Source organism: Anguilla anguilla, chromosome 5, assembly GCF_013347855.1.
Source record: "Anguilla anguilla isolate fAngAng1 chromosome 5, fAngAng1.pri, whole genome shotgun sequence".
Lineage (NCBI taxonomy): Eukaryota > Metazoa > Chordata > Actinopteri > Anguilliformes > Anguillidae > Anguilla > Anguilla anguilla.
Genome location: NC_049205.1, coordinates 23,407,511 through 23,433,693, shown reverse-complemented (window position 1 = coordinate 23,433,693; position 26,183 = coordinate 23,407,511). Strand labels below are relative to the sequence as shown.

The 26,183-nt window shown below is 42.9% G+C and overlaps 1 protein-coding gene across 2 annotated transcripts in view; it reads left to right on the top strand.

Annotated features, from left to right (window-relative positions):
* Window positions 1-26,183, top strand: part of LOC118227105 (solute carrier organic anion transporter family member 3A1-like) — a 221,505-nt gene that overhangs the window by 31,901 nt on the left and 163,421 nt on the right. Inside the window, exon 1 of one of the 2 annotated variants that reach the window (XM_035417249.1) lies at window positions 4,876-5,031. The exons of the other annotated variant lie outside the window; for it this stretch is intronic. Coding sequence (XP_035273140.1) covers window positions 4,876-5,031 — 156 coding nt within the window. Of the gene's footprint in view, window positions 1-4,875; window positions 5,032-26,183 lie in introns of those variants that run through there. 2 annotated transcript variants of the gene reach the window in all.

Sequence of the window (26,183 nt, the reverse complement as noted above, 5' to 3'; positions counted from 1 at the left end):
GGGACAACCAGGAGGCGGCCATCAAGGCTGTACTCCCTGCGGACTTCTGGTTAGATGCTAACTGCATTTCGTTGTCTCAGTACGTGTACTCTGTGCAATGACAATAAAGTTGAATCTAATCTAATCTAATCTAATCAATGCGTGCATGATCACAGACTATTCAAAAGCTAATCAACGGTTTTCATGGATCATATGCTGTCCAGTTTGATATAAATCCCAGAAGCGGAAAAAATGTATACATTGAATGTTTGTTCATTGTATTTTTTCTTTTTAATCATTTGAATTCAACAATTCTGTTACAATCTGCCTACTAGCCGAAAAGAAAATCTGATCCTAGATCAGCCGCTAGTGGCATCTTTACCCTGGAGTTTCAGTTGGCTTTTGACTTTGAACCTTGAAACATTATTGGGAAAAAAAACGCACGCGGATGTGTGGGGCAGGCATGAGTAGCAGAAGACATTCGGCATTGTACCAAGAAATGTGGTTCTGAAAGCATATGTTTAGCAGAAATATGACAAATATGTTAAGAATTTATTATTAAAACTATTAAACTGTTTCAGAAAACTGGTACCAACATGCAATATTGTCACACTGTTTTAACATGTTAATTAATGTTAGCTAGTTCAGATGGCTCGAACGTTAGATAACGCTAACGTTAATTTAGTGGTCTAATTTCCCTAACTTTATTCACTTGTTAAAAATCACAATAGCTACAGTAGCTTGCTAGTTGTATTTTAGCCTAAAATCAGATTTTGACTATTATTTTCTAAAGCTAGCTATGTTGAATTAATGAAAGTTACTGATTAACTTAGCTGTTCTTCTAGCTAGCTAGTAGCTAGTGATGTTAACTTAGCATAACCTTTAATTTCATCAATAGCACGTGACTAGCTATCCAACAGCTCTCACATAGCTAGCAATCCAACATTAGCTAGCTATTTGCTCTTCTAACATGGCATGCATAATTTATGTTGTGTATTTAAACCAAAGTATAAGTATGATGTATAAAAAGTTCAATTGGATGAGATATGGAAAGTTACACCTTAGCTAAGCTGGCCTATGTAGCTACCCAGATAGCCAAATGGATCTGACCTGAGGCCGTTTTTAAGACGATGCTCTCAGCATACAGTCGCAGTCGTAAACAGACTTGACTGCTTAACCGTGTGTGCTAGATATAAATATCTCACAAATATAATGTTCCAACTAGGGCTGTCACAATATCAAATTTTCATAAAATGATGTTATCATATCATGATAACACTATTATCAACATCTACAGTAATATACTGCGAACTTTAAAAAGAATGCTGTCACTAAAAATTTACATTTAACTTTGTGTTCAAGCATATATCAATTATATTCCTGACAGATTATAAACATTCATAGTAAATACAATCTGTCAATTAGTTTTTCTTCGCTTTTCTGAAGGACACGAACAGTGAAATGCACACAACCTGCTTGACTTGTCATTTTAAAGGAATAAAGACAGATGTATGTGGGTCTGAGAAATCAATTTTCGGTGTTACTAGTTTTACTAGTTAAAAATGAAATGCTTTCAATGTCCGGCATTTAGTCACTTCACTTGTAGTTGCACTGTCTACAATGTTTGGCTTAATTACCTCAGTTTGCACTGTCATTCTACTGCAAGCACGGACTTAAATGCTTTCTGTGAACAGTTTGTTAGTCAAGTCTCAGTTTTTCCTTTTAAAATTCATGTTTCTGATCCTTGAGCACCCATCACACCAAATTTCAATTTCTGAAATTGAGAATATTGGCTTTATAGAACCAAATTTCCCAAGCATGTGGTCTCAGTCTGTGGGTGAGATTTATAGTGACATCATGTTTATATGCCAATTAAAGTAACCTAATACGTATTTATTTTAGATGCGTTCTTGATGTGAGGCTCATTGTTAATAGCATTATTCCAGCTGGAACAGCTGTACACAAAACCACTGTATCGATAGCTAAGAGGCAACTTTTTGATTGGCCTCTGTATTTGGCTCACACTTCTCAGTATAACTTCCATACAATCATGACAGAGCATCATTCAGTGTCATGAAGCTTCAGTCTGACATCTAATTCAGCCTCATGCCCAGATAGCAAGAGACTTGCTATTTTTGCTATCTGGGACTCTCTTGAAATATCGCTAGCACTTCATTTTCGGTCAGTTTTCACTTAATCATTGTCAATCTTTGTATGACTTTGCACAACTTTATATGACTGGATTGTAGCTAGCTACTAACTTAATATGTTGTATGGCTAGCATAAGTCATACAGCAGCCAAATAACTGTAAAAAATTTTTAAAATTTAAATATCTAATGGTGCTGCCGGTTAGTTAGCAACATAAACGTGTTCAAAATGATCAAAGCATACATGCAAGATGATGGCATAGACACATATACATAGACCCCTCATTCACTGCTTCGGCCCGTTGCTGCGATACGTCAACATCACTGCCATATTGGACCAGGCAAGACTGGCCTGAAAACAAATACAAGTAAACGGGGGAGCTGCGGTTTTTCTGGATAAAAAGCACTATAACGTTTACATTTCTCAGCCGATTACAATGAGTCGTTTTTATATTCAAGGGTTTATGATCTACGTGGAGTACAAAAAAAGTTTTATCTCCAGTTACTTAGAATCTCGATAGTTAGGCTATAATCACTGCTAGACGCTCAAGAGAGGAGTGTGTATCAACGTTAGGTTTACTTGAACTGAATTACTTACGTGGTGGAAAATAATTAATTGTCATAAGGAATTGCCACAGTTAATTTTAACCTGGCAAGCTGGCTAGAAAGTAATAAATGCATTATACCATTTAGATGCTGATTCTGAAACATTTTTTCATTAGAACATGCTTGTTTTTTCACTGCTTGCTAGCTAACTTGAGTAGGATTGTAAATATCAAATAACCTAGATTCTAAGGCTAGCTTTGCTTGTTAGCTACCTACCAATGTTTTCTTGCAAGTCGTGTTTTGATTTTGAACAATCCTACTCCTTCAAGCCTACTCAAATCCAACGATTTCCGACGAGATGTTGAAAATAGGGTTTTGAGAAAATTGAGAAAAAGTCGCAAAATTTGACATTTTTAGAGCAGAAGACCAGTGGAGCAAAGATGCACATGACTTGAGAGATTGACATGAAGAAGGACTGTTCTTGAGATATGAGCCAAAAGGCAAACTTGATTATTACAGCGCCACCTATGGGCACAGTACCTCAGGTTTTGGGGTCTGAGTAGTGGGGGAAATTTGGGACCATGTTGTGAAGTTTCATGTTCATAGGTCTTACGGTTTTTGCTGCACAAACACTTTTAGGGGAGAAAAGTAAATAAGAATAATCGGAACAAAAACAATAGGGTTCCCACAGCTTCACTGTTTGGACCCCTAATAATAATAACTAGAAAGTTTACAATTCCTGAAGGAATTGTGTGGGTTTGCTTCAAATTCCAACTGGCACTGCCCTCAAGCCTCAATGCATTTCAATGAGGGCGCATAGCTCAGAAGCATGAAACCGTCCAGACACACGGCACACCGTAGCGTTACATATACAGCCAGGGATCAGCAAGTAGCGATTATGTTCCAGGGATTAGTCATATCCTAAAAGTGTCATGAGTAAAACTTGGCTAACTATATAGCTAGCTAGCTATGGCATGTCCTCACCTCTGTAACGTTATATGTTTTCCTCCGTGTGTCCATACATCTGTATCGGTGGTTGTAGTGTCCGTGTGTCCATACATCTGTATCAGTGGTTGTAGCTGAGTGTCATTACCTCCTATTCATGCGTGCAGGTTAGCATCCGTACGCGGATTGTAGCTGTGTGTCTGTAGCTCCTACTCATGCGTGCAGGATAGCATCCGTACACGCTAACTAGGATAACTAAAGTAGGCGAAACGCTAACATGTTAGGGTTACGGTTAGCTAAAGTAACGTTAGGCGATAAAGCTGTGCTTAAAAATCTCGTGCCGTGAGTGACCACCTGCACATGCGTCCTACTAAAGCGTTTCACTAAACGTCCCATTTCAAAAAATTTTGAATATTTCAAAAATCTGAATACAACCAATAATGTCTGGAACTAGCCAGTCATTTTAGTGTAAAAAGTTTGAATGTAGTGCAAAAACTGTAGGACTAGTGAGAGCTAGGTAAATTGAGCAGAAAGTGTAGATAATAAAAAATAAAATAAAAAATGAAAGATAACAAGAGTGGGCTTGCCAGAAGCAAGCCACTAATCAGCTGCGTCTTTACTGCCTGTTTGTTCTGAATGAGGGCGCGAGAGAGACATTTCGTTCAGCTTCGTTGATGAACATTTAGTGCAGGCTACACAGCGCCACTGTATGGTCCGCGCTGAAAGAAATACCCCAAACGCACAGCACAGGGGGAGTGAACATGAGACAGAGGCGAGTTAAGATTACATGCAAAAGCTGATCACGGGCGGACTGTGTGGCAGGACGCAGCCGATCGTCTTGGTTTGAATTTTAACTATATCTGCACTGGGGGGCTTTCAGTGAATTAATCTCGGCCGGGAAATATGCATTTATTCGGAAACACTAACGCCCGGTACTCTGCAGTATCTACAAGAAGGTCGTCAGGGAGTTCGTATATTCCTGCGTGTCTTCCGATTCATCGTCGAGGTGGCAATGTGTAGAACTCGTTCAAGAACTGTGCTTTGCAGGCTGACTGTAAAATTACAGTCGGTTTGATAAGCTTTATGTGCGTTGGAAATTGCCGTGGGCGAAAAATAAGAGACGGGTCGCGAGACACATTGCGTTTAGGAAATACAGAGACGGGTGTGTTTTTAATGTTTTGTCAGTGTTGGGTCTCTCGTTGTTTCATTTTACGCTGCGATACAAAGTAGCTAAAGCTCTGCAAGCTACAAAAAAATATGCAGGTAAAAAAGCAGAGGAGTACGAGTCGGAATGCTGGAGACGAACAACACAATAACAGACATGAAAAGTCTTCGTGTTTCTCAAATATTAAAATATTCCTGGTGTCGGAATGTGCGCTCATGTTGGCACAAGGAACGGTCGGAGCGTACCTGGTGAGTTGCGCTTCACATTTCCTCCTATGTTGTGTGTGCATAATGAAAATTTGAGGACGCCTACGATATGTTTTGTCTTTTTCAGCAACACGTTTATACGCTCTCAGGCTTTACAAAACGCAAAGTTGCATTGCTGCTGTGCACATTAAGCATACAGTGATGTCACCTATACGGCGTGCGCGTTAAGCTGCCACAGTTGCGATACACGAGCCTACTATATCATGAATCGAACCACTTAGCTTAGAAACTATCATTAATCATTATTCATAATGCAGAATTTTAGTCTTGTGGAGTTTTGCAGAGAAAAACGACTGACTTGGGTTTCAAGTATGCAAAAATCACTTTATTTGAGCAGATCGCTCTGGCAAACATGCACTCAGACTGCCACGTCAGGAAGCTCTGCTCTCCCTCGCTAAACCCCCGGCTTATCTCTCCCTCCCGGCTGACGCGTCACCTGTCAGGTGAGTCTGGGAACGTGGGCGTGTTGCCACAGGGGATTCTGCCTCTCTCTGCCCCCAGTGCTCACTACACAAGCCCCCCCAGAATTTACTGTGGCAGCAAAACCGCCTAGGGGTCTGGATGACACGGCTAAACCTCCCCAGTTTCTTGCCCGCCGCCTCGGACGGATTAGGACCCATACCAGAGTCAGGTTTAGGGCTGTTACCAGGGTCAGGATGTAAGCCAGGGGTAGGATTTCTCGACCCGAGAGCGGGAGGTCGACCTCTGCGCGGAGGACAAGCGACTTCTACCGGCGAATCTAAATCTACGTGCGCCGGCTTTAAGCGGTCTACGGTAATGCGGTCAGACCTACCACCGATATCCAAAACAAAAAATTTTTCCCCGGACTCTAATACTCGAAACGGTCCCTCGTAAGGAGGCTGCAACGGGCCACGATACTTATCTTGTCGCACAAACACAAAGCGCGCCTCACCCAAACCTGGATGAACGTGGGAGCGTGGCAAACCGTGATGCGTCGTAGGCACCGGGGCAAACGATTTCAGACCGTCCCTCAGAACCGGGAGTTGGCGCGTAGCTGACCAAGGCACCGAACAGCTAGGTAAAAACTCCCCTGGTACGTGCAACGGTTGCCCGTAAACTAGCTCCGCAGATGATGCTCCTAAATCAGCCTTAGGGGCCGTCCTAAGACCCAGTAAGACCCACGGGAGCGTATCAACCCAAGCGTCCCCCTGCAGCGCAGCGCGGAGGGACACCTTTAACGAACGGTGGAAGCGCTCGCACATCCCGTTAGCCTGAGGGTGATACGCCGTAGTCCAATGCAGCGTCACCCCCAACTGCCGAGCTATCGCCGCCCACAACTCGGACGTGAACTGAGCCCCACGGTCAGAGGATAAATCGGCCGGAACCCCGAAACGCGAGACCCACACATTAATAAACGCCCGAGCCACCTCAGCAGTGGTGGTGGACGTCAGCGGTATCACCTCCGGCCAACGCGTGGTCCTATCTACAACTGTAAAAAGGTGTGTGTAACCCCGCGACGGAGGCAACGGCCCCACTAGATCCACGTTAACGTGGTCAAACCGCCTTTCAGGGACGGCGAACGGCGCTAAAGGAGCCTTGGTGTGTTTGTGAACTTTAGCCCGTTGACACGCCAAGCAAGCATTCACCCAGTCACGGACATCCTTTTTCAGGCCATGCCACACAAACCTTTCAGACAATAGCTTCTGCGACGCCTTGCGGCCCGGATGGGATAGGTTGTGTAAAACCTGGAAAATACGCCGCTGCCAAACCACGGGCACCACTGGTCTGGCGACCCCGGTGGACACATCACAAAGGAGGGGAGTGGCTGAAGGACCAAAGCTTACCTCCTGCAGCTGCAGACCTGTAGTCGCTGTGCGTAACGCCTGCACTTCTGGATCAGACGCCTGGTCAGCAGCCATCTGCGCGTAATCCACCCCTAAATTGACCGCGTCCACTATGGACCGCGAAAGACAGTCAGCCACCACGTTGTCCTTACCTGCAACATGCTGGATGTCCGTGGTGAACTCGGAGACGAATGCCAACTGCCTTTGCTGACGGGCGGACCACGGCTCCGAAACCTTAGCCATAGCTAGAGCTAAAGGTTTGTGGTCTACGAAGGCCGTGAACGTGCGGCCCTCGAGCAGGAACCGGAAATGACGCACAGCTAAATAAAGAGCAAGGAGCTCGCGATCGAACGCGCTGTAATTGCACTCAGCAGGACGGAGCTGGCGGCTAAAAAAAGCAAGCGGCTGCCAAACCCCATTTATTAGCTGTTCATGCACCCCGCCAACCGCAACATCTGACGCATCCGTAGTTACAGAAACCGGCGCGTCCGGCCAAGGGTGCGTAAGGAGAGTAGCATTCGCTAATGCCTCTTTAGTTTTAAAAAAAGCATGCGACATTTCGACCGACCAACTTACCAGTTGCTTCGCTGTGGCCCCTCTAAGGGCAGCGTACAAGGGCAGCATTAGCTGAGCGGCTCTGGGAAGGAAGCGATGGTAAAAATTTACCATGCCCAAAAACTCCTGCAAAGCACGAACTGTAACCGGTCGCGGAAAATTTTGAATAGCCTCGACCTTGGAAGGGAGGGGCACCGCACCTTCCCTGGTGACGCGGTGGCCGAGGAAATCCACCACGGGAACCCCAAATTGACATTTGGCCAGGTTAATAATTAACCCGTGTTCGCTGAGGCGCGCAAAAAGGGCCCGGAGATGGGCCTGGTGCTCATCGCTGGAGGCACTGGCTACCAGGATGTCGTCTAAATAAACGAAAAGAAAAGGTATATCCCGCAAAACCCTATCCATTAAGCGCTGAAAAGTTTGGGCCGCGTTTTTTAAACCAAAAGGCATGCGTAAAAACTCAAATAGCCCAAACGGGGTTATTACCGCGGTTTTAGCGATATCCTGCGGCTGAACCGGAACCTGGTGATAACCCCTGACTAAATCAATTTTCGAAAACAAAACCTTCCCAGCTAATCGAGCCGAGAAATCCTGTATGTACGGTATAGGGTAGCGGTCAGGGGTCGTGGCGTCATTCAGTCGTCGATAGTCCCCGCACGGTCGCCACCCCCCCCCTGTCTTCGGAACCAAGTGGAGGGGTGAGGCCCAAGGACTGCTGGACCTCCGCACAATCCCCAAGCGTTCCATGGAGTCAAACTCCGTTTTAGCCACAGCCAGCTTCTGCGGGTCCAACCGCCTTGCCCGGGCGTGGACAGGCGGACCCGTAGTGGCGATATAATGCTCCACTCCATGCTTGACGGCTGCCGAAGAGAACGTGGGCGTGGTGAGGTCCGGGAATTCCCTCAGGAGGCGCTGGAACACATCCGCAGATGACAGGGCGCTAGACAGCTTGGACGTCCCGGTGCTGCTGGAAGAACCCGGAAGCGTTGCGAACGTCTCCGCATTCACCAGCCGTCTGTTCCTGACATCGACCAGCAGGCTGTTAGCACACAGAAAATCTGCGCCCAACAGCGGAGTAGACACAGACGCTAGCACAAACACCCACTGGAAATGTTGTCCGTCAAAACACAGGTCCACTGCTCGTCTGCCAAAAGTGGGGATAGTGCTGCCGTTGGCTGCCTCCAGAGGTGGTCCACGACCCCCAGTCTGTACGTCCAAAGCAGACGCAGGGAGGACGCTAACCTGCGCGCCTGTGTCGCATAGAAATCGCCGATCAGAAACAGAGTCCGTAACAAAAAGCAAACTGCTAGCCTGGCCGACACTCAACGCAGCTAATGAGCGTCGGCTCTGCCGTTTCCCGACCCGAAAGAGCAAGGTGGACGGCACTTCTTAGCGCGTGGGCCAAACCTGGCATGGTAGTAGCAGAGGCCCGCTGTAAGTCGTTGCTGTTGGGCAGCGGCGATGACATCCTCCCGGATAGCCTGCCCATCCGCAGCGCCAACCACCCTTACTGCAGGACCGGGCAGCCGGCTGGAGTTTAAAACTTTGTCAGCTTCCCTGGCCAGCGCCCTGTGGTCTTTCAACGGGGAACCTGCAAGAGCTGCACGCACTTGACTGGGCATCTGCTGCATAAATAATTCCCGGAATATGAAGCAAGGTTGGTGGTTACCCAAAAGTGTAAGCATATGGTCCATTAATTCCGAAGGTTTAGAATCACCCAAACCAGGCAGTGTAAGGAGCTTGCGAGCCCGCTCAGGTTCTGACAGCTCGAAAGTCTCCAAAAGGAGCTGTTTAAGAGACAAGTACTTATCCTCTTCCGGAGGATCCTGGAGTAGGCTTAATACCCGCGATGCTGTTGAACTATTCAAAGCCGCAACCACGTAATAGTATTTCGTGTCCTCCTGCGTTATGCCTCTCAACGCGAACTGAGCCTCCGCTTGAGCGAACCACACGGCGGCATGTTCCTGCCAGAACTCCGGGAGCTTGAGAGCGACGGCGTGCATCTTTCACAGAGAAAAGCACAACTTCGGAATCGTCCGAAGAAGCGTCAGGGTCACCAATGTGGAGTTTTGCAGAGAAAAACGACTGACTTGGGTTTCAAGTATGCAAAAATCACTTTATTTGAGCAGATCGCTCTGGCAAACATGCACTCAGACTGCCACGTCAGGAAGCTCTGCTCTCCCTCGCTAAACCCCCAGCTTATCTCTCCCTCCCGGCTGACGCGTCACCTGTCAGGTGAGTCTGGGAACGTGGGCGTGTTGCCACAGGGGATTCTGCCTCTCTCTGCCCCCAGTGCTCACTACAGTCTCTCGGCCTAACATGACCGGTTAAAATACTATTCGTATTATGGATTGGACAGCGTGAGGCCAGTTTTCTAAGAGGATGGCACATCACACGCCGGTATATTACAGTTTAACCTTGTCTACTGCTGCCTGTGGATTCGCAAATGCTGTCCTCTGGCTGCCAGGAAGTGTGTGCCTTTGTGCAGACTGCTTGGCGCATAGTATAAGCTTTTGTTTAGTAACTGAGCATCCAGATATTTGGCGGACAACATTACATTTACGCGAGTGCGGCTGCGTAGACGGAACAGGTGACTTTTCTATCTGTGCAGCAACTATCATTAAAATGAGAATGAAGAAAATTATTTAGTATTTGTATAACCACATTAGTCCGATGTGTTTTATGATATTAAACACATGCAAATGCTAAAAAAAAAAGAATGTTTATTTTATTTTCAGAATTTTCAGCACGCCGAACGCCTGACTCCTGCTATTGCTAGAAAATTATAACCTTGGATAACTTTTTGTATTTTGCCAGGAGAACACCTCATCAGAGTTCCATTTATGCAGGCAGCTCTGAGCGTTGGCTGTGGCCTTAGTTGTATGCTCACTTAGTTGTACCATCTGGGCACATTTGGAAATGACTATCAACAGAAGATATGTGAAATCTCAGCAGCATCAGTTATTCGTCCCAGACAAGGCATTCATTGTCTTATTAAACACAAATGATAAATAACTAACATATTTAAACCCATTGGGAGTTGGTACTGTTAAGTTGAGAACTAATAACATTATTTCCAAAGCTGTTGCTAAGTCAGAATAGTCACTTGCTTTGATGATTACACAATAAATATTATATTAATGAAGTACATTTTGTAGTGTCACTGGGATCAAGTTATGGACACTGAGTGTTGCTTTTATGACAGCGTAAACTAACAAATACTGTGTTAATGAATATCCACTCGATTTGTATCTGTGCACAAGGGGTATGCCAGTATGCACTTTCTCCCTAAGGAAATCGGTGATATAATCCATTGTCTCCTTAAACCAAAGCTGTGCTTGGGCTGATGCTGCATTGGCCAGTTTGAATCTCAGATTGGCTTTTTATTTCTGCCAACACAGCTGCTGTGATAATTCCTGCTCTGCAAACATACCACAATGCCAAATTAATTTTACCAAAATCTTTAGCTATCTTCAGTGTTTTGAAGACAAAACGGAATGTAGGCCTCATCTTGTCGGACCCAATGAACAATGGTATGAATTCATTTTAGGCCTTGGACAGTCTCTCAGATTCTGCAGATCATCCTTCTGACAGTGTCTGTAATCAAGGGAAGACATTGTATTGTGGATTCTAAGTTTGAGGCACAGAAAAACCTTGTTTATTTTCTTTGTGATGCAACTGCTGATAGAAGCCTCATAAGGTATTCTGAAGTGTGCAGAAGCATCTTATCTGCTCAAGTTCAACCGAATGTCTCCAAATTCATTGGACAGTAAGGTAATGATCCCAAACATACAGCTAAATAACCAGGAGTTTTTCAAAGTCAAGAACTGGAAAATTAATCCCAGCATTCACTTGAGTGAATAGTAGAAGACCACTGTCCGATGAGTAGTTACATATTCTAATCCAGTTGATGGATTGGTTGAATAACTTATTTAGTTGATTAATAAATGTGCAGTCTGCCTAATATTTCCCTATTTGATTTGTATATTTGATTTGTCTCTGTACTCCACATTTTTAGACTCATAATTAAACATATTACAGCACTTGTTATTCATAGTGCCCCCCCCCCCCCCCCCCCCCTTAATTCAGGGCACCGTAATGTTTAGGACATATTAATATTGTTTAAATGCACATGAAAGTGGTCATATATAATATTTTGTTGCATACCCTTTCCATGCAATGAGTGCTTTAAGTCTGTGACTCATAAGCATCGCCAGGTGCTGACTATCTTTTCTGGTGATGCTCTGCCAGGCCTGTACTGTAGCCATCTTCAGCTGCTCCTTGTTTCGGAGGCTAGATGCCTTAGATTCTCTCTTCAGCATATTAAATACATGTTAAATTAGACTCAGATTGGGTCACTTGCCCTGTCAAGAATTTTCCAGTTCTTGACTTTGAAAAACTCCTGGTTATTTAGCTGTATGTTTGGGATCATTACCTTGCTGTCCAATGGGTTTGGAGACATTCGGTTGAACTTGAGCAGATAAGATGCTTCTGCACACTTCAGAATACCTTATGATGCTTCTATCAGCAGTTGCATCACAAATGAAGACAAATGAGCCATTACTTATAGCAGCCGTAGATGCCCAAACTATAACACCCCCACTACCGTGTTTCACAGATGAAGGGATGGGGGGAGCTTTCGATTAAGGGGAGGTCCTTTGCTCTTGGCATTACTCTGATACAAGTTAATCTTGGTGTCATTTAGCCACAAGACCTTTTTCTAGATCTCTGCAGGCTCTTTTAGGTGCTTCTTAGGAAACAGTAACCTGGACATTCTCTTTTTAAGGCTAACTAGTGGTTTGCATCTTGTAGTGTAACATCTGTAGTTCTGCTTGTGAGGTTGTTTGCGAACAGTAGTCAGTAGCCTCCTGAAGAGTGTTTCTGATCTGTCAGACAAGTGTTTGGGGGTTTATCATTATTATGGAGAATTCGTAGATGTCTTCCTTGGCCCTTTCTGATTACTGAGCTCAGCAGTGCTCTTTTTCTTCTTAATGATGTTCCAAAAAGATGATTTTGGTAAGCCTAAGGCTTTCCCTATGTCTCTTGACTGTTTTTATTTTTCTTATTTTTCAGCCTCGTAATGTCTTCCTTGACTTCACTGGCACAGCTGTGGTTCTCATGTTGACAAATGCCAATAACAGGCTCCAAAGACAATCAAAAGCCTAGAATCAAGACTTGATGCTGAAAGTTCTCTTTACCTGTACTAGTGAAGCAACTGAATGCACCAGACTAACCAGAAACACTTGATGCCATTTGTCCCAAACGTTATGATGCCCTGAAATGTGGGTACTGTTTGCAAAAGTGCTGTAATTTCTACATGGTCAAACCAAAATGTATAAACTTATCCTTAAAAGTTGAGAATGTGCACTTTAACCATGAGAATTGTTTGATTACAAATCTGAAAATTGTGGAGTACAGACCCAAATCAAGACAAAGTATGTCTTTGTCCCAAACATTAGGGAACTCACTCTATATACTTTCTATCAGTAATATATACTTAAAGGAAAGTAAAGTAAAAGGAACATGCAGTGTTGTTTGTCTGACACATGTATTGCAAAGTTTTGTTTTTCTGCTAAGCCTTGACTAAAAAAGTTAACAGGCTTCTGCCTAGAGCCAGAGATGATTTTACAGTAAAACTACAGTGGAAGTCTCCACCCTCTTACCAGGTCTGGCACAGACTCAAAGCAACAGCAGGCCGCTTCAGCCCAAACATTGCTTTCATTCTTCAGTAATGTGTCCTTTTTCTAAGTATAGGCCTCGTGGCTCCAGGGAAAGCAGTTGGGCCGGCTGAATTCCTCTGGAGATGAGCGATGTAGTCATAGGCTGGTAAAGCGATGCACTCAATGTTTTGTTTGTTCTTGCCATACAGTCATGGGACCTGTCACCGGTAGCTTGAAGGCTCGGCACTTCTGTTCTTTTGCAGATTGTCCGACACTCAAAATCTCACAATGATCACAATGCGGTGTATTGTAGGCCTAGCAATAAGCAGGCCTACCTCACCCAGCTGTAATCAAATGTGCGTTTCCCTTCCTTACCGCTCATCTGCCGTGCTACATATTTATTGCTATTCTGCAAGTGGATAATTACTTATTGTTATTTTGTTTAGATTTGTGTCACTACTTAGGCTATTTGTTGGTGCTGTCTCAGAGGTGGATTTACCAGACTCTCAATGTTACATGTAAATCAAAGAAAAAGGGTGTAAAATTACATTCAAATGTGTTAATATTAAAGAAATAGTAAATGTAAATGTAAAAATATTTCTGCCAACTTAATACATTTTTCTGTTTTAGAATGTATTGGGAAATTGAAAAGTCACAGTGAGAGACACACTTGCTTTGGAATGTTTTTGGCTGAGAGGAGTATGGAGGTAAAAAGTGAGTTGTAGGGGATCCAGCAATGTGCATACAGTTAGATAGGCTATGTTGATGATGATGATGATAACAATGACAGATTAAGATTATTTATTGATTATTATGATTGTTCTCAGCCTGAATCTGACAGCTTTACATGATATTCTTCATACAGGTCAGTTTAAATATGGATCAGCCTCTTTGAGCTGATAACTAGACCTGCCATGATAGTTTTTCTCCTGCCCAAACTGTATCATACCCACATATCAACCTATACCACGCACTGATTGTGTCTGTTCTTACCTTGCTTGTACCTTCACAGACCAAACTTGACAAAAAGGGTGGTGAACTACACACAGGATTTCATTTACACCTTATCATAGGAATGACCCTGTTAAGCATGGCAGTTTATTTTTAATTTGAATGAAAAGCTAGTGAAGTCGACACATATTCAGCTACTGGCCATTTCATGCCCACTCTTTTAATCCTTTGTTGTTCAGTTGGTGCTGTTCACCAAACATTTTCAAGTGGAGGCATTGGGCCTCATTCACCAATATCTTCCTAAGTTTTTTCTTAAATTTGTTCTTCAGAAAGGTCCTAAGAATAGTCTACATCAGATTCATGACGTGTTGTTAAACCGTAGAATTGTTCGTACCTGTGTTCTTATAATGATGAATCCCATTGTCCTCGTAAATTGAAAGCGTGTGCCAGTTCCTAATTAACATAGGTAAACGCCCCACCAATTCCCATAAAAGGGAATGAGACTGCAGGGCCTTGTGCACACACAGATAGTGCATTCTCTTCCTCTTCCTCTTCAACTGCTAATGTCGGAAATTTATCACGTGACAAAGTCGTATTTACAAGGTGTTTGCATTCAGGCGGTCATGGCAACTGGTAAATTTATCACATGAAAAATACGTATGTCCACTGGGGATGTAAAGGAGGTGGACCAATGAGATCACCCACTGTTGGTCACAATACATTTCCGAAATTAAGAGTTTGACGAGGACCTGCCGAACACACGAGAATGGAAGCAAGGCATAAACTCTGTTGTTTGTTGTTATTAGCGACATGCCATTAAGGTACTTGGTACATGTAGGCTAACTGTTAACAATCATTTACACACATTATGATCGAGAAATGAAAATTATACAGATATATTTACCATTAACCTGGTACATTGTTTCTGTGTTTGCCAGTTGTCCACCATGAAGTGTTAGTGTAGTGTTTATTTATTTTAAAAGACCATAATGCTTTGTAAAATAATGAAAATAATTATTAAAAAATATTATAAATGATACAAATATTATTGTAATTTAAATCCTATAATATACAACTGTAGAATTGAAGAAAACGCAATAACCAATTATTTTGCACAAACATGTCAGCGCTCAAATGTGTGTAAGTGTGCTCTTGAGTGTGCGTAGATTCTGTTCTTATCTAAGAACAAATCCCAAATAAGAAAACTGGTGAATGTCAGAATCGTGAAAACTGCGGATGTGGATTTTAAGAAAATTCTTCTTAAGAACGGTTGGTGAATGAGGTCCATTGTCATTAACAGCTTTTAACTCTAATATTCTTTCATATGTTTAGTTTGTTAACCTACTGGAATCCTTGAAAAGAACAAAACCCCACCTGTAATATTGTGCAATTCAAATGCATTAATCTGTTAAAACAAGTGCATTAAAGGAGGCATGAATTAGGGGTAAGAGAGGGTAAGCCATCTGATTCAGAGGGTAAGTAATCTGATTCAGGCTGCATCTCATTACAAATTTTAAGGATGTAAGACGATACCAGAATGTTCACAGGGCTTGCACCACAGTCTCTCTGTTTATGCAATTTAATCTTCTGAAGCAAATGGTTGCATTTATAACATGCCAGAGAGATCCAGTGCTTTTTCACCTCCAAACCATGAGCGCAAACAGATGACAGCAAGAGGGAGGACCCAGCAGGTCTTCCCTGCTTCCTGTTACAGGTTCAGTGTCCATACATTCCTGTTGGCTGTTCTGACTGCTTCTTAGTGCACATGCCCTCTTTTTGCAACAATCAACATTTCTGTTGCATATCCTTCCCTTCAGGGCTTTCCCCAAACACATCCTTTATCCCTCCTAAGATATAGCTGTTTTGTGAAACTAATCTGTACATGTTGAGTCATGGTTTAAATGCTGGCGGCACACATCCCAGTGTGTTACTGAAGAAGTCTAATGTTCCAGGGCTGTCTTGCCATTCCTATTTTTAGTCTTGGGTGAGAGTTCTGTGTCAAGGATGTGCAGATGTGGAGAAGAGACCACTGACCGCTTTTAAATCGGCTCAGTAAGGTCCACTCCAGGACCCATTCTGGCTCGCTTGTCAAAGTCCTTTAACTTTAAATCATTAGCTGCTCTCCACTGGAGCTTCTGGCTAAAACCCCACAAGATGCTTAAACCAAGTTCCTCCCTCCTAACAATTCTAGAAGAAGACAGGAGCAGGAGGTCGCAGATCATTCTTAACAGATGTTGTTATGCAAAAGACTCTCAATATAAATGCTTATACACAGGTTAAGCCAGATGGCTATGTCATAAGAAAATACACTGTTGCTAGTAGAATGAGGTTCAGGTGTTAGCAAAAACCCAGAAATTCATTTTATTTTCCAGTAGGGGACATGAGTTTAAGAATATATTTTTAGAACGCATCTTGGCACCAATCGTTGTATAGAATATGTATGTACCATAACAATGCACATCATAATAAAGTCATAATGCTTGTGTAAATAAACACAATCAGTGTTAGATATACAGATAATTTTATTCTCAACTCAAAAGTATGTGGACACCTGACATCAAACATCTCATCGAAAATTATGAGCATTAATATGGAGTTGGTCCATCTTTTGCTGCTGTAACGACCTCCACTCTTCTGGGAAGACTTTATACTAGATATTGGAGCACTGCAGCAGGGATTTGCTTCCATTCAGCCAGAAGAACATTAGTGAAGTCAGGCACTGATTGGGCGATTAAGCCTGGCTCATAGTTAGCTTTCCAATAATTGATCTCAAAGGTGTTGGATGGGGTTGAATGCTCTATGCAGGCCAGTCAAGTTATTCCACACTGTTCTCGACAAAACCATTTCTAATGGACCTTGCTGTGTGCCTGGGGGCATTGTCATGCTGAAACAGGAAAGGGCCTTCCCCAAACTATTGCTTTTAGATGTGATTATATGCTGTACCATTAAGATTTCCCTTCACTGGAACTGAGGGGCCTGCCAAAAACAAGAAAAACAGCCCCAGACCAAGGGGTGTCCAGATACATTTGGTCATATAGTATAAAACAGCTTGGCTGAATACTCAGTTCTGACTGGATAGGACTTACATTATTTGCATTATTGCATTATTTTTAAAATATACGCATGGCTGTGAAGTAGCGCCTGCAAAAGTTCAATCACTATTATAAATTAATGCCCATCCAATGCAAGCCAAGACTCGATAAATAATGTTAAAATTTGTAAGAGCAAGCAAGCCAAGTTACAACATCATACTGTAAAGATGACTATATAGAGTAGCTAGTCTCGTTATAGCTTGACTACATTATAGTCTAGCCTCTGGTTTGAATATAATTAAGTAAATAGCTACCTGGCTGTCCTGATAAGAAACATGCTGCGAGACCATTTTGACTTAAAATCAGGCCATCATGGGGTGGAAAAATTGATCAGAGACATAGCCAAAACCATAGCCGCGGGAACATGTTTTGAGTAGGGGGTGCTGCGCTGTCAACTCAACCGACACCCCCATTATCTGACACTGAAGTCTAGCGCAACGGGCCAGCTAAGAAGACAAGCCCCGAACATAGGCGACCACCAGGCTTTTATACGGGCAGCAGCTTCCTGGTTGGTCCACCGCAGCGAGGAAAAGGAGCCAGTCAGATGCTGCAGAGGTTAGGATAGGCCGGATCCAATGAGTACCTTCAGCCAATCCTACGGGACTGGCACATCACAGCTGTAGAAATAAGTACACAAAAGTACCCAGTACACAGCAGGACGTAACACAAGGAATAACAAAACATCCAAGCAAGCAAAATAATAAATCAACCTTAGCCCTACCATTAGATGGTAAACTGGAGCTTCCTTCTTGGTTGCTGCATACTTTTTAATTACTTTTGATGTTGATCATATATGGGCCTTTTCAATCTGAGGCCAGGTTTGAGACGCGTGTCTGTCATTGTAGTCTGCAGAATCATTGCAGCTAACATTGGCTGTGCTGCTATCCTCTGTGCTTGAAGTAGCATCGACGATGGCGTTGTATTGTTGCTAATTCTTTGGACCGAAGTAGATGTAATGTTACTCACAACAGCTGCTACTGCATCACCGGCAGGGGTTCCCAGTTTCACCTTTTTGTTTTGTTTATTATAAATAAATGTTCTGTGGATTTTGGGTGTTTTGCCATCATGTATAAGAGTAACTAACGTTAGCTAAACTGCGTGCGTAGCACCCATGGATGTATTATTGAAGGTAGCACCATGTTCTCGGCTAGAAATCTGTTCTCGGCTAGAAATAGCTGTACAAAATAAGTAATTGTACCTTACTGAACCCGTGTTCAGCAGTTGTCTACGATCATGAAAATGCACTTCTTGTACGTCGCTTTGGATAAAAGCGTCTGCCAAATGAATGTAATGTAATGTAATGAATCTTCTGTAATTCATCCATGTAATGGATGAATTACAGAAGCTTTTGGTGCGTTCATGAGAAACTGGGAAGTGGGAAAGTTCCAACCTCTGAGTGGGAGAATACACCTGAACGCCTGTTGAACTAGGAACATCCCACTAGGAAAGTGGGAGGTTTTCAAGAGCTCCAAGAAGTAGGTTTGACATCATTCGACATCGCAGCGTTTGTGGTGAAACGTTGCTCCGTGCACAAATAAGTCACTTCATTGTTAATTTAGGTCGTACTCATTAGCGCAGGTGATTGTGATGTTAAACGATACTTCGCAGTTTACTTTCCTAAATTTGTCTTCGTCATGTAGCTAGTTTTCGTGTAGCTAGTTTTCGTGTAGCTAATGTAATGTTAGCCTTCTGGCTAGCTACTTACCTAACTGTCAATACGGTACTGACAGTTAGCTCTTCAGTAGAGATTACAAAGATATGTGTGTAGCTAGCATTAACTAATATTATCTTATGGTAACTAACAGAAATCAGTTGACGCTAGCAGATTAGTTCTTCGGTAGAGATTAGAAAGGGTAGTGGGTAGCATTTAACTAATGTAAGGGAGTTCTTTGTTAGTTGATTGTCACTTTTCTGTATTCTGACAGCAGAAATAGAGCAGATTTCCTGGGGGGGGGGGGCTATGTTGCCTGTTTGTTGTCGTCATGTGAACGCTCTCAACTAGGAAGTGGGATGTTCCCAAATGAGAACTTCCCCAATTCCCAGCTGCCTGAATGCACGATTAGCACAGGTCCACTGTAACAGCAGCAAGCTCGCGAGAGTTCCTTCACCTTGATGCTAGCCATAGCCAATGACCGGAAATAGTCACGCTCGCCACTTGATCGCAATAATAATAAAAATAAAATAAAAAAGATTTGTCAGTTGTACAGTTTAATTTAAAAACATGATCACAAACCTCCCTGCTTATGTATGTAACTGTTTTAACTGATTTTTTTATCTGTGTTTTGTTTGTATTTTATTGTTTTTATTATGTTTTATTGCTACATAATGTAATCTCGGGATCATTGAAAATGAGGGCCCAATGTATTCCCGAGAATTAAATAAAGGTTGAATGAATGAATAAAATAAATATATTTATTTCTCTTAAATATGCAATATGCAATGTGTTTTTTTACTCCCACATCCCACCCTGGCACCTGGGGGTTGGGGGGTGCTGAACCTGGGGGCGGGGGTGCTGCATCACCCTCATTACATTACATTACATTACAGGCATTTAGCAGACGCTCTTATCCAGAGCGACGTACAACAAGTGCATTAGTTCAAAGTGCAGAGGTGCAAAAGAAACACACTAGAGTTAAGTAAAGATCGTAGTGCCAGAAGTGACCACAGATCAGGACTCCAACCCTGTAGAGTAACCTGTTCAGCAAACAACAATCCTACTAAGTACAAACTAGCACTGGAATCACATTTGCCTAATCAGACAAAAACAATCCTGCCAAACTAACGTAATCGTATTACCCTAACTAGGTACATTGAGCTAAACTATAGGCTAGGGAGGGGTGGGGAGAGGTGCAGCCTGAAGAGATGAGTCTTTAGTCTGCGTTTGAAGGTAGTAAGATTCTCTGCTGTTCTGACCGCCACGGGGAGGCCATTCCACCAGCGAGGGGCCAGGACAGACAGCAGACGGGAGCGGGAAGTACAGACGCAAGCATCCCTACTTCCCGCGGCTATGGCCAAAACACTGGGTGTGATAAAATCAGCTGTTTGATACATTGTTAACAAGCAGGTGACTCAGTAATAGCAAAACTGGTAGACTGCGGAAGACCACTGTAGTGTATGAGCAAAGAATACTTTCAATTGTGAAGAAAGAAAAGAGCAAGAACACTGTCCAGGATGTAGGCATAGATGTGTCAAAGACTAAAATAAAATTAAGACTACATCAGCATAACCTCAGAGGGTTCACTGCAATATTCAAACCACTGACAAGCCTCAAGAACAGAAGGTTAGAGTTTGTAAAAAGAAAGGTAAAACTGTAGAGTTCAACAGTGTTCACTAGAGAGCCATGAAACACAGAGCCCTAACCATCTGAACCTTCCCTCCTAGTGCCAAAGTTAGCCTTTGAGGGCAGCTGCTTATATCATTTATTGGGTATATATGTGATTGTAACAGGTTTTGCAGTCCTTCTCCCCACAAACCACACAATCCTCAGTTCTGGGATGCAGTTTTTATTGTGCGCTCATTAAATAAATGTTGGTACACAAACAAAACAAAACATACATGGTAAGGAAAGGGATTACACAGCACGCCACTCCCGTGTGCATCTCTCATTCCAGTGCCCCGGTCTCACTGCAAGCAGAGCATATAAACAATTACCAATCAATCGTAATTGCCAAACAGCTGGCAATTACGATTATGATCCACATACCCCCACCACCCGACTTAGGCCGGGGAGCCATCCAGCTGCCCAAGCAGGAGAGGAAGTCAGCCACCACCATCTGAGCCCCCAGCCTATGGATCACCTTGAACTTATATGGCTGTAATGCCAGATACCAACGAGTGATCCGTGCGTTGGCATCTTTCATGCGGTGGAGCTACTGAAGGGGCGCTTGGTCCAAACAGAGAGTGAAAGGGCATCTCAGGAGATAATAGCAGAAAGCACTGACCACCCACTTGCCAGCCAGACGCTCCTTCATCACAGTGCTATACTTCACCTCCCGCTGTGACCGCTTCCGTCTAATGTACAGCACAGGGCGGTCCACCTCCTCAACCTCCTGGGACAAAATGGCTCCCAGCCTGCTGTTCGATGCGTTCGTCTGCAGACAAAATGGGAGTGCAAAGTTAGGTGTATAAAGGAGCGATTCACCACAGAGAACCGGTTTTACCCTCTCAAACATCTGCTGACACCGCTCCGTTCACTGGACCGGATCTGAGGGACCCTTTCGGGTCAGATCGGTCAGGGGACTGGTCAGCTCAGAGAATCCTGGAATAGATCTCCTATAGTAGCCTGCCAGTCCAAAGAACTATCTAACCACAGGCAGGTCGCAAGAGCTGCTGTCTTATCAACCTGCCCGCCCAAGTGGTACACCAGATACTGTACCTCCCTCTGTCTAAATGCACACTTCTTCGGGTTGGCCGTAAGTCCTGCACACCTCAGAGACCCAAGCACCGCCCCCTCATGCTCCACATGCCGCTCCCAGGTGTCACTATAAATGATTACATCATCCAAGTAGGCCGCAGTTTATGGAGAGTGGGGCCGCAGCCCCCGGCATTGGAATGTAGTCGGGGCCCCAAACAGCCTGAAAGGAAGGGTAACAAATTGGTACAACCCATACAGAGTGGAGAAGGCCGTTTTGTCTTTTGACTCTGGTGACAAGGAAATCTTCCAGTAGCCCTTAGTTAAATCCAGCATTTTGAAAAAACGAGCAGTGCCCAGCCGGTCCAGGAGGTCGTCGGCCCTAGGCATGGGATAAGCATCAAAATGTGAGACATCCTTCATCCTTAGGCACAAGCACAGTGGGGCAGCTCCACACACTTTTTGATTATTCTATTACTCCCATCACTAATATAGCCTGCAATTCCACCTGCACAGTCTTCTTTTTGTGTTCAGGCAATCCATAGAGCTGAGAGTGCACCGTCACCCCTGGAGATGTTTCAATGTTGTGGTGAATGAGATTTGTGTGCCCTGGCAGGAGGGAGAACACATCTGCAAAATGCTTCTGCAACTGGGCCACATCTGCTCTCTGGCACAGAGAGTCATCACAAAGGGCTGGGGTAGAAGTGGCCAGGTTTGTCACCTCCGGACCCAGCTCATCTCTCTCACTTACTGTGGTAACCAGAGAAACAAGAGCCGCCTCTCTCCATGCTTTTAGAAGGTTGAGGTAGTACAGTTGAGTAATGTAAGCGCTTGTTGGTAGCTTAGTAGTTTTTATGATGCATGCAACAGTGATGACGTGAGAGTTAGAACATTGCCAAAACGTGGTGGACGGTTGAAAATTGTTTTCATGTTGTCCCATCCCCATACAAGAAAACATACGAGAGTACAGAGTACAGAAATACATACAAGAGTTAATTATTACACATTTAGGTACTGTACCGCATGTCACACAATGCGGTACAGTACCTAAATGTGTAATGATGTTTTTGCATTATTTTTTAATCGGATATCAATGTTTCATCTTAAACCTTCGTAAGGGGCTCATTTATATGCTTTATAATGGACAAAACGTATTCTATTCATTTTGGAGAGATTTGGGATATGTTTCTGGACCACTAGATACTTTAGACCACTGTACTGCCGGCGTGCCAAGATTGCTGAACTCGGACATTCAGTGCTACTGCAACCAAAGTCTGAGTTAAAAACAGAAACACTTTGTTTTAGTTTCATTAGTAGACGATACACGACAAGTATGCCGATGACGGAGTTTCGCAGCGCCACCATTGTCGCTCTGGTCATTCATTTAACAAACACCCCCTCCCTGCAGTCTCATCTGCAAATACACCGCCCACCCATGACATAATGGACAATACAGTGGGGTGCAAAAATTTGGGCACCCCTGGTCAAAATGCCTTTTACAATTAATATCTATGTGAAGAGAAGCTAACCTGATCTCTAAATGGGACAAAGTTAAATGTGACACATTTCTTCTTTCTTTTAAAGCAAGATTACTTTTTATTTTAATTTGTTATAGTTTCAAAATAATAAAAAAGGAAAAAGGCCATGTGCAAAAGTTTGGGAACCCTGTTAGTTAGTTTTTGTAACTCCTCCTCGGGCAACTATAACAGCTTGCAAACGCTTCCTGTAGCCAGCTAAGAGTCCTTTGATTATTGCTTTTGGAATTTTTCTCCATTCCTCCTGGTAGAACACGTCTGGGGACTGTGGTGGCTATTCCGAAATCTTCATCCGTCTTTCCTGGAGGTACTTCATGGTTGATTGTGAGGTATGCTTTGGATATTTGTCTTGCTGGAATACCCAACCTCTCTTCAACTTCAATGTCTGGACTGACCTTCGAGCATTAGCCTCTAGAATTTCTTGATATTTGGTAGAATCCATTCTTCCTTCCACCCGCACAATAATTCCTGTGCCCGCAGCTGCCACACAACCCCAAAGCATAATGGATCCACCTCCATGCTTAACAGTTGGAAAAGTGTTCTTCTCCACAAATGCTTCACCCTTTTTTCTCCAAACATACCTTCTTTGGTTGTGGCTAAAAAGTTCCATTTTAGTTTCATCAGTCCAAAGCACATTCTTCCAAAAGGCTTCAGGCTTCTCAAGGTTTTCTTTTGCATACTTCAGACGCTTAATTTTGTGTTGAGGTCGTAGGAAAGTCTTCTTTCTGGAAACTCTGCCATGCAGGTCTTTGTTGTTTAAAGTACGTTGTATTGTTGTTCTATGAACAACTAGACCTGTGTGTGCTACTTTTGTTTGCAGCTCTTTTGCAGTGATGTGTGGGTTGCGCTGAGCATTTCACACCAGGTTTCAGGCCATTCTATCTGAAATTTTCATGGTCTTCCAGACCTTGTCTTGACTTCAACTGCTCCATTTATCTTCCATTTTCTGGTAATGTTTCTAACAGTATAAATAGGTAGTTTGAAATGTTAAGAGTTTTTTTATAGCCTTCTCCTTGTTGGTTAAAGTGAAGTATCTTGATTCTGACATCCTTGGACAACTGTTTAGAGAAACCCATGGTTTATAACAGCAGACAGAACAGCCACCGCGCAGTCGGATACATTAGAAGGCATGGAGTTACTTCAGAATAAATAGTTCAGCCCTGGGATTATATTCACCTGACTCATTGAAACCCTAATGATTAAATCACCTGGTTCTTGGCCTAAGTAATTATCTTTTTAAAAAGTAACAAAGAATAATCCAAAAGAGTTCCCAAACTTTTGTACAGCGTCCTTTTCCCTTTTTTATCATTTAAATACAGAAAAATACAGATAAATATAAAAAAATGAAAGTAAAAATCTTGCTTTAAATTTTGCAGAAAGGACTCATGTTTAATGTTGTACCATTTAGAGTTCAGGTTTGCTTTTGATCACTTAGAGTTTAATTGTAACAGACATTTAACCAGGGGTGCCCACATTTTTGCACCCCACTGTATTGTCTATCTGGACATTCATAAAAATATTCTTTCACCACTCAAAAATTGCATTCCATCATAGCAACAAGCTAAACCCGACAATAGCCCTAAAATATGCCAATACAGCAGTGAAAACGCTGCTCACTGAATAACGAAATAAACAAGACAAATTTTTCAAAAATGATACCATGTCATTTTACAGTCAATATCTGGGACTGAATATTGAATAAATATACAACCTTACCGTTGGTTTTACACGTAAAGATGTCACTTTTGAGACTGTGGTCATATATTGTCTTGGACAATCCGTTTGTGAAATATACGCGCATTTGTGACGCCTGGGTACCTTCCAAAATAGCTGTGCGTAATACCACACCTGTTGTTTACGGCGTTATCGCCCTTTTTAGTACAGTCTGGCTTGACTGACAATTCATTTATTCAGTAGGTGAGAGCATAAGCTTTCTAACGATGTATGACATGTCCAATTGTGCTTTTGGAATAGCATTTTATATGTCAGCGTAACCAAAATTTTTCTCATCATCGCATTCACTTAGGCATTCACTCTGTGGTTTCAGTAAAAGACGTTGCACCCGATGAAACATTATCAACTATTTTTCGTAATTTCTTGGAAAATAGTATTATTATTGAGGACGTCTGGGCATAGCTAAGACATATGTTTGCTGATAGACCTAGCTGACATCCTTTTCTGGAGTAAGATAGAAGCAGATGTCAGAACTGTATCATTGATTTACTGTATCTGTCTACTGAACTATCTACTGAACACATAATATTTCATCATTGCTATGTAAGGGGCTCATTTATATGCTTTATAATGGACATAAAGCATTTTATTCATTTTTGGAGAGATTTTGGATATGTTTCTGGACACCTATCTATTTTAGACCACTGTACTGATGTAAAGCTTGTAATTCCCACTTGAAAATGATGCAACAGTGAGTTTCTTCTGTCGAACAGTTGATTTGTAGTGAAATACATGATTATGTTGTGATTTACAGCAATGCATAATTTAGACATTTTGGATAGATTTGGAGATGTTGGGTACACTGCTTACTTTTTGATTCATAGATCTTTAGTAGATCTGCGTATCCACCCTTCGATTTGACGCACTTGTGGTCAAGGAGTTTTTGATCCAGGACATGTACCTGCTGTATATTTGCTATCTCTCAGTATTTCATTGCAAACTAAAAAAGAGCAAATTGATTTTTGTTTTTTTGCCAAGACAATTGCATTTGTGGCACTTTATTTCTTCCAAAATTATGAATATAAACTAATCTGCATTAGTATTGTAAATGGTACAAATGTCTTGCTTCATTTAAGCCATTTTTAAAGTCTCTGTGATGCTCACATCTGGAGTTATTAAGCTTTAAATAGGGTACCCCCTAAATGGGCAAGGATTGGTCAGATTTGGCATGTGCGCTAAGGGGTTAAAGCGTAAATAAGCGTGAATCCGCAATAGCTGCGACCGCACACACACATGCATCCTTGTGTGCATGCATCCACGCACACACCCTCACACAAACACGTGACCTCTTCTTTGGTTCATGACCAACCTTTCCACAAAATCTTGTGCAAATCTGTGAATCCATTCGGGAGTTATGCGCCTTTTTGTGATAGGCCACGCCCATCGCCACACCCCCTCACACAAACACGTGACCTCTTCTTTGGCTCATGACCAACTTTTCCACAAAATCT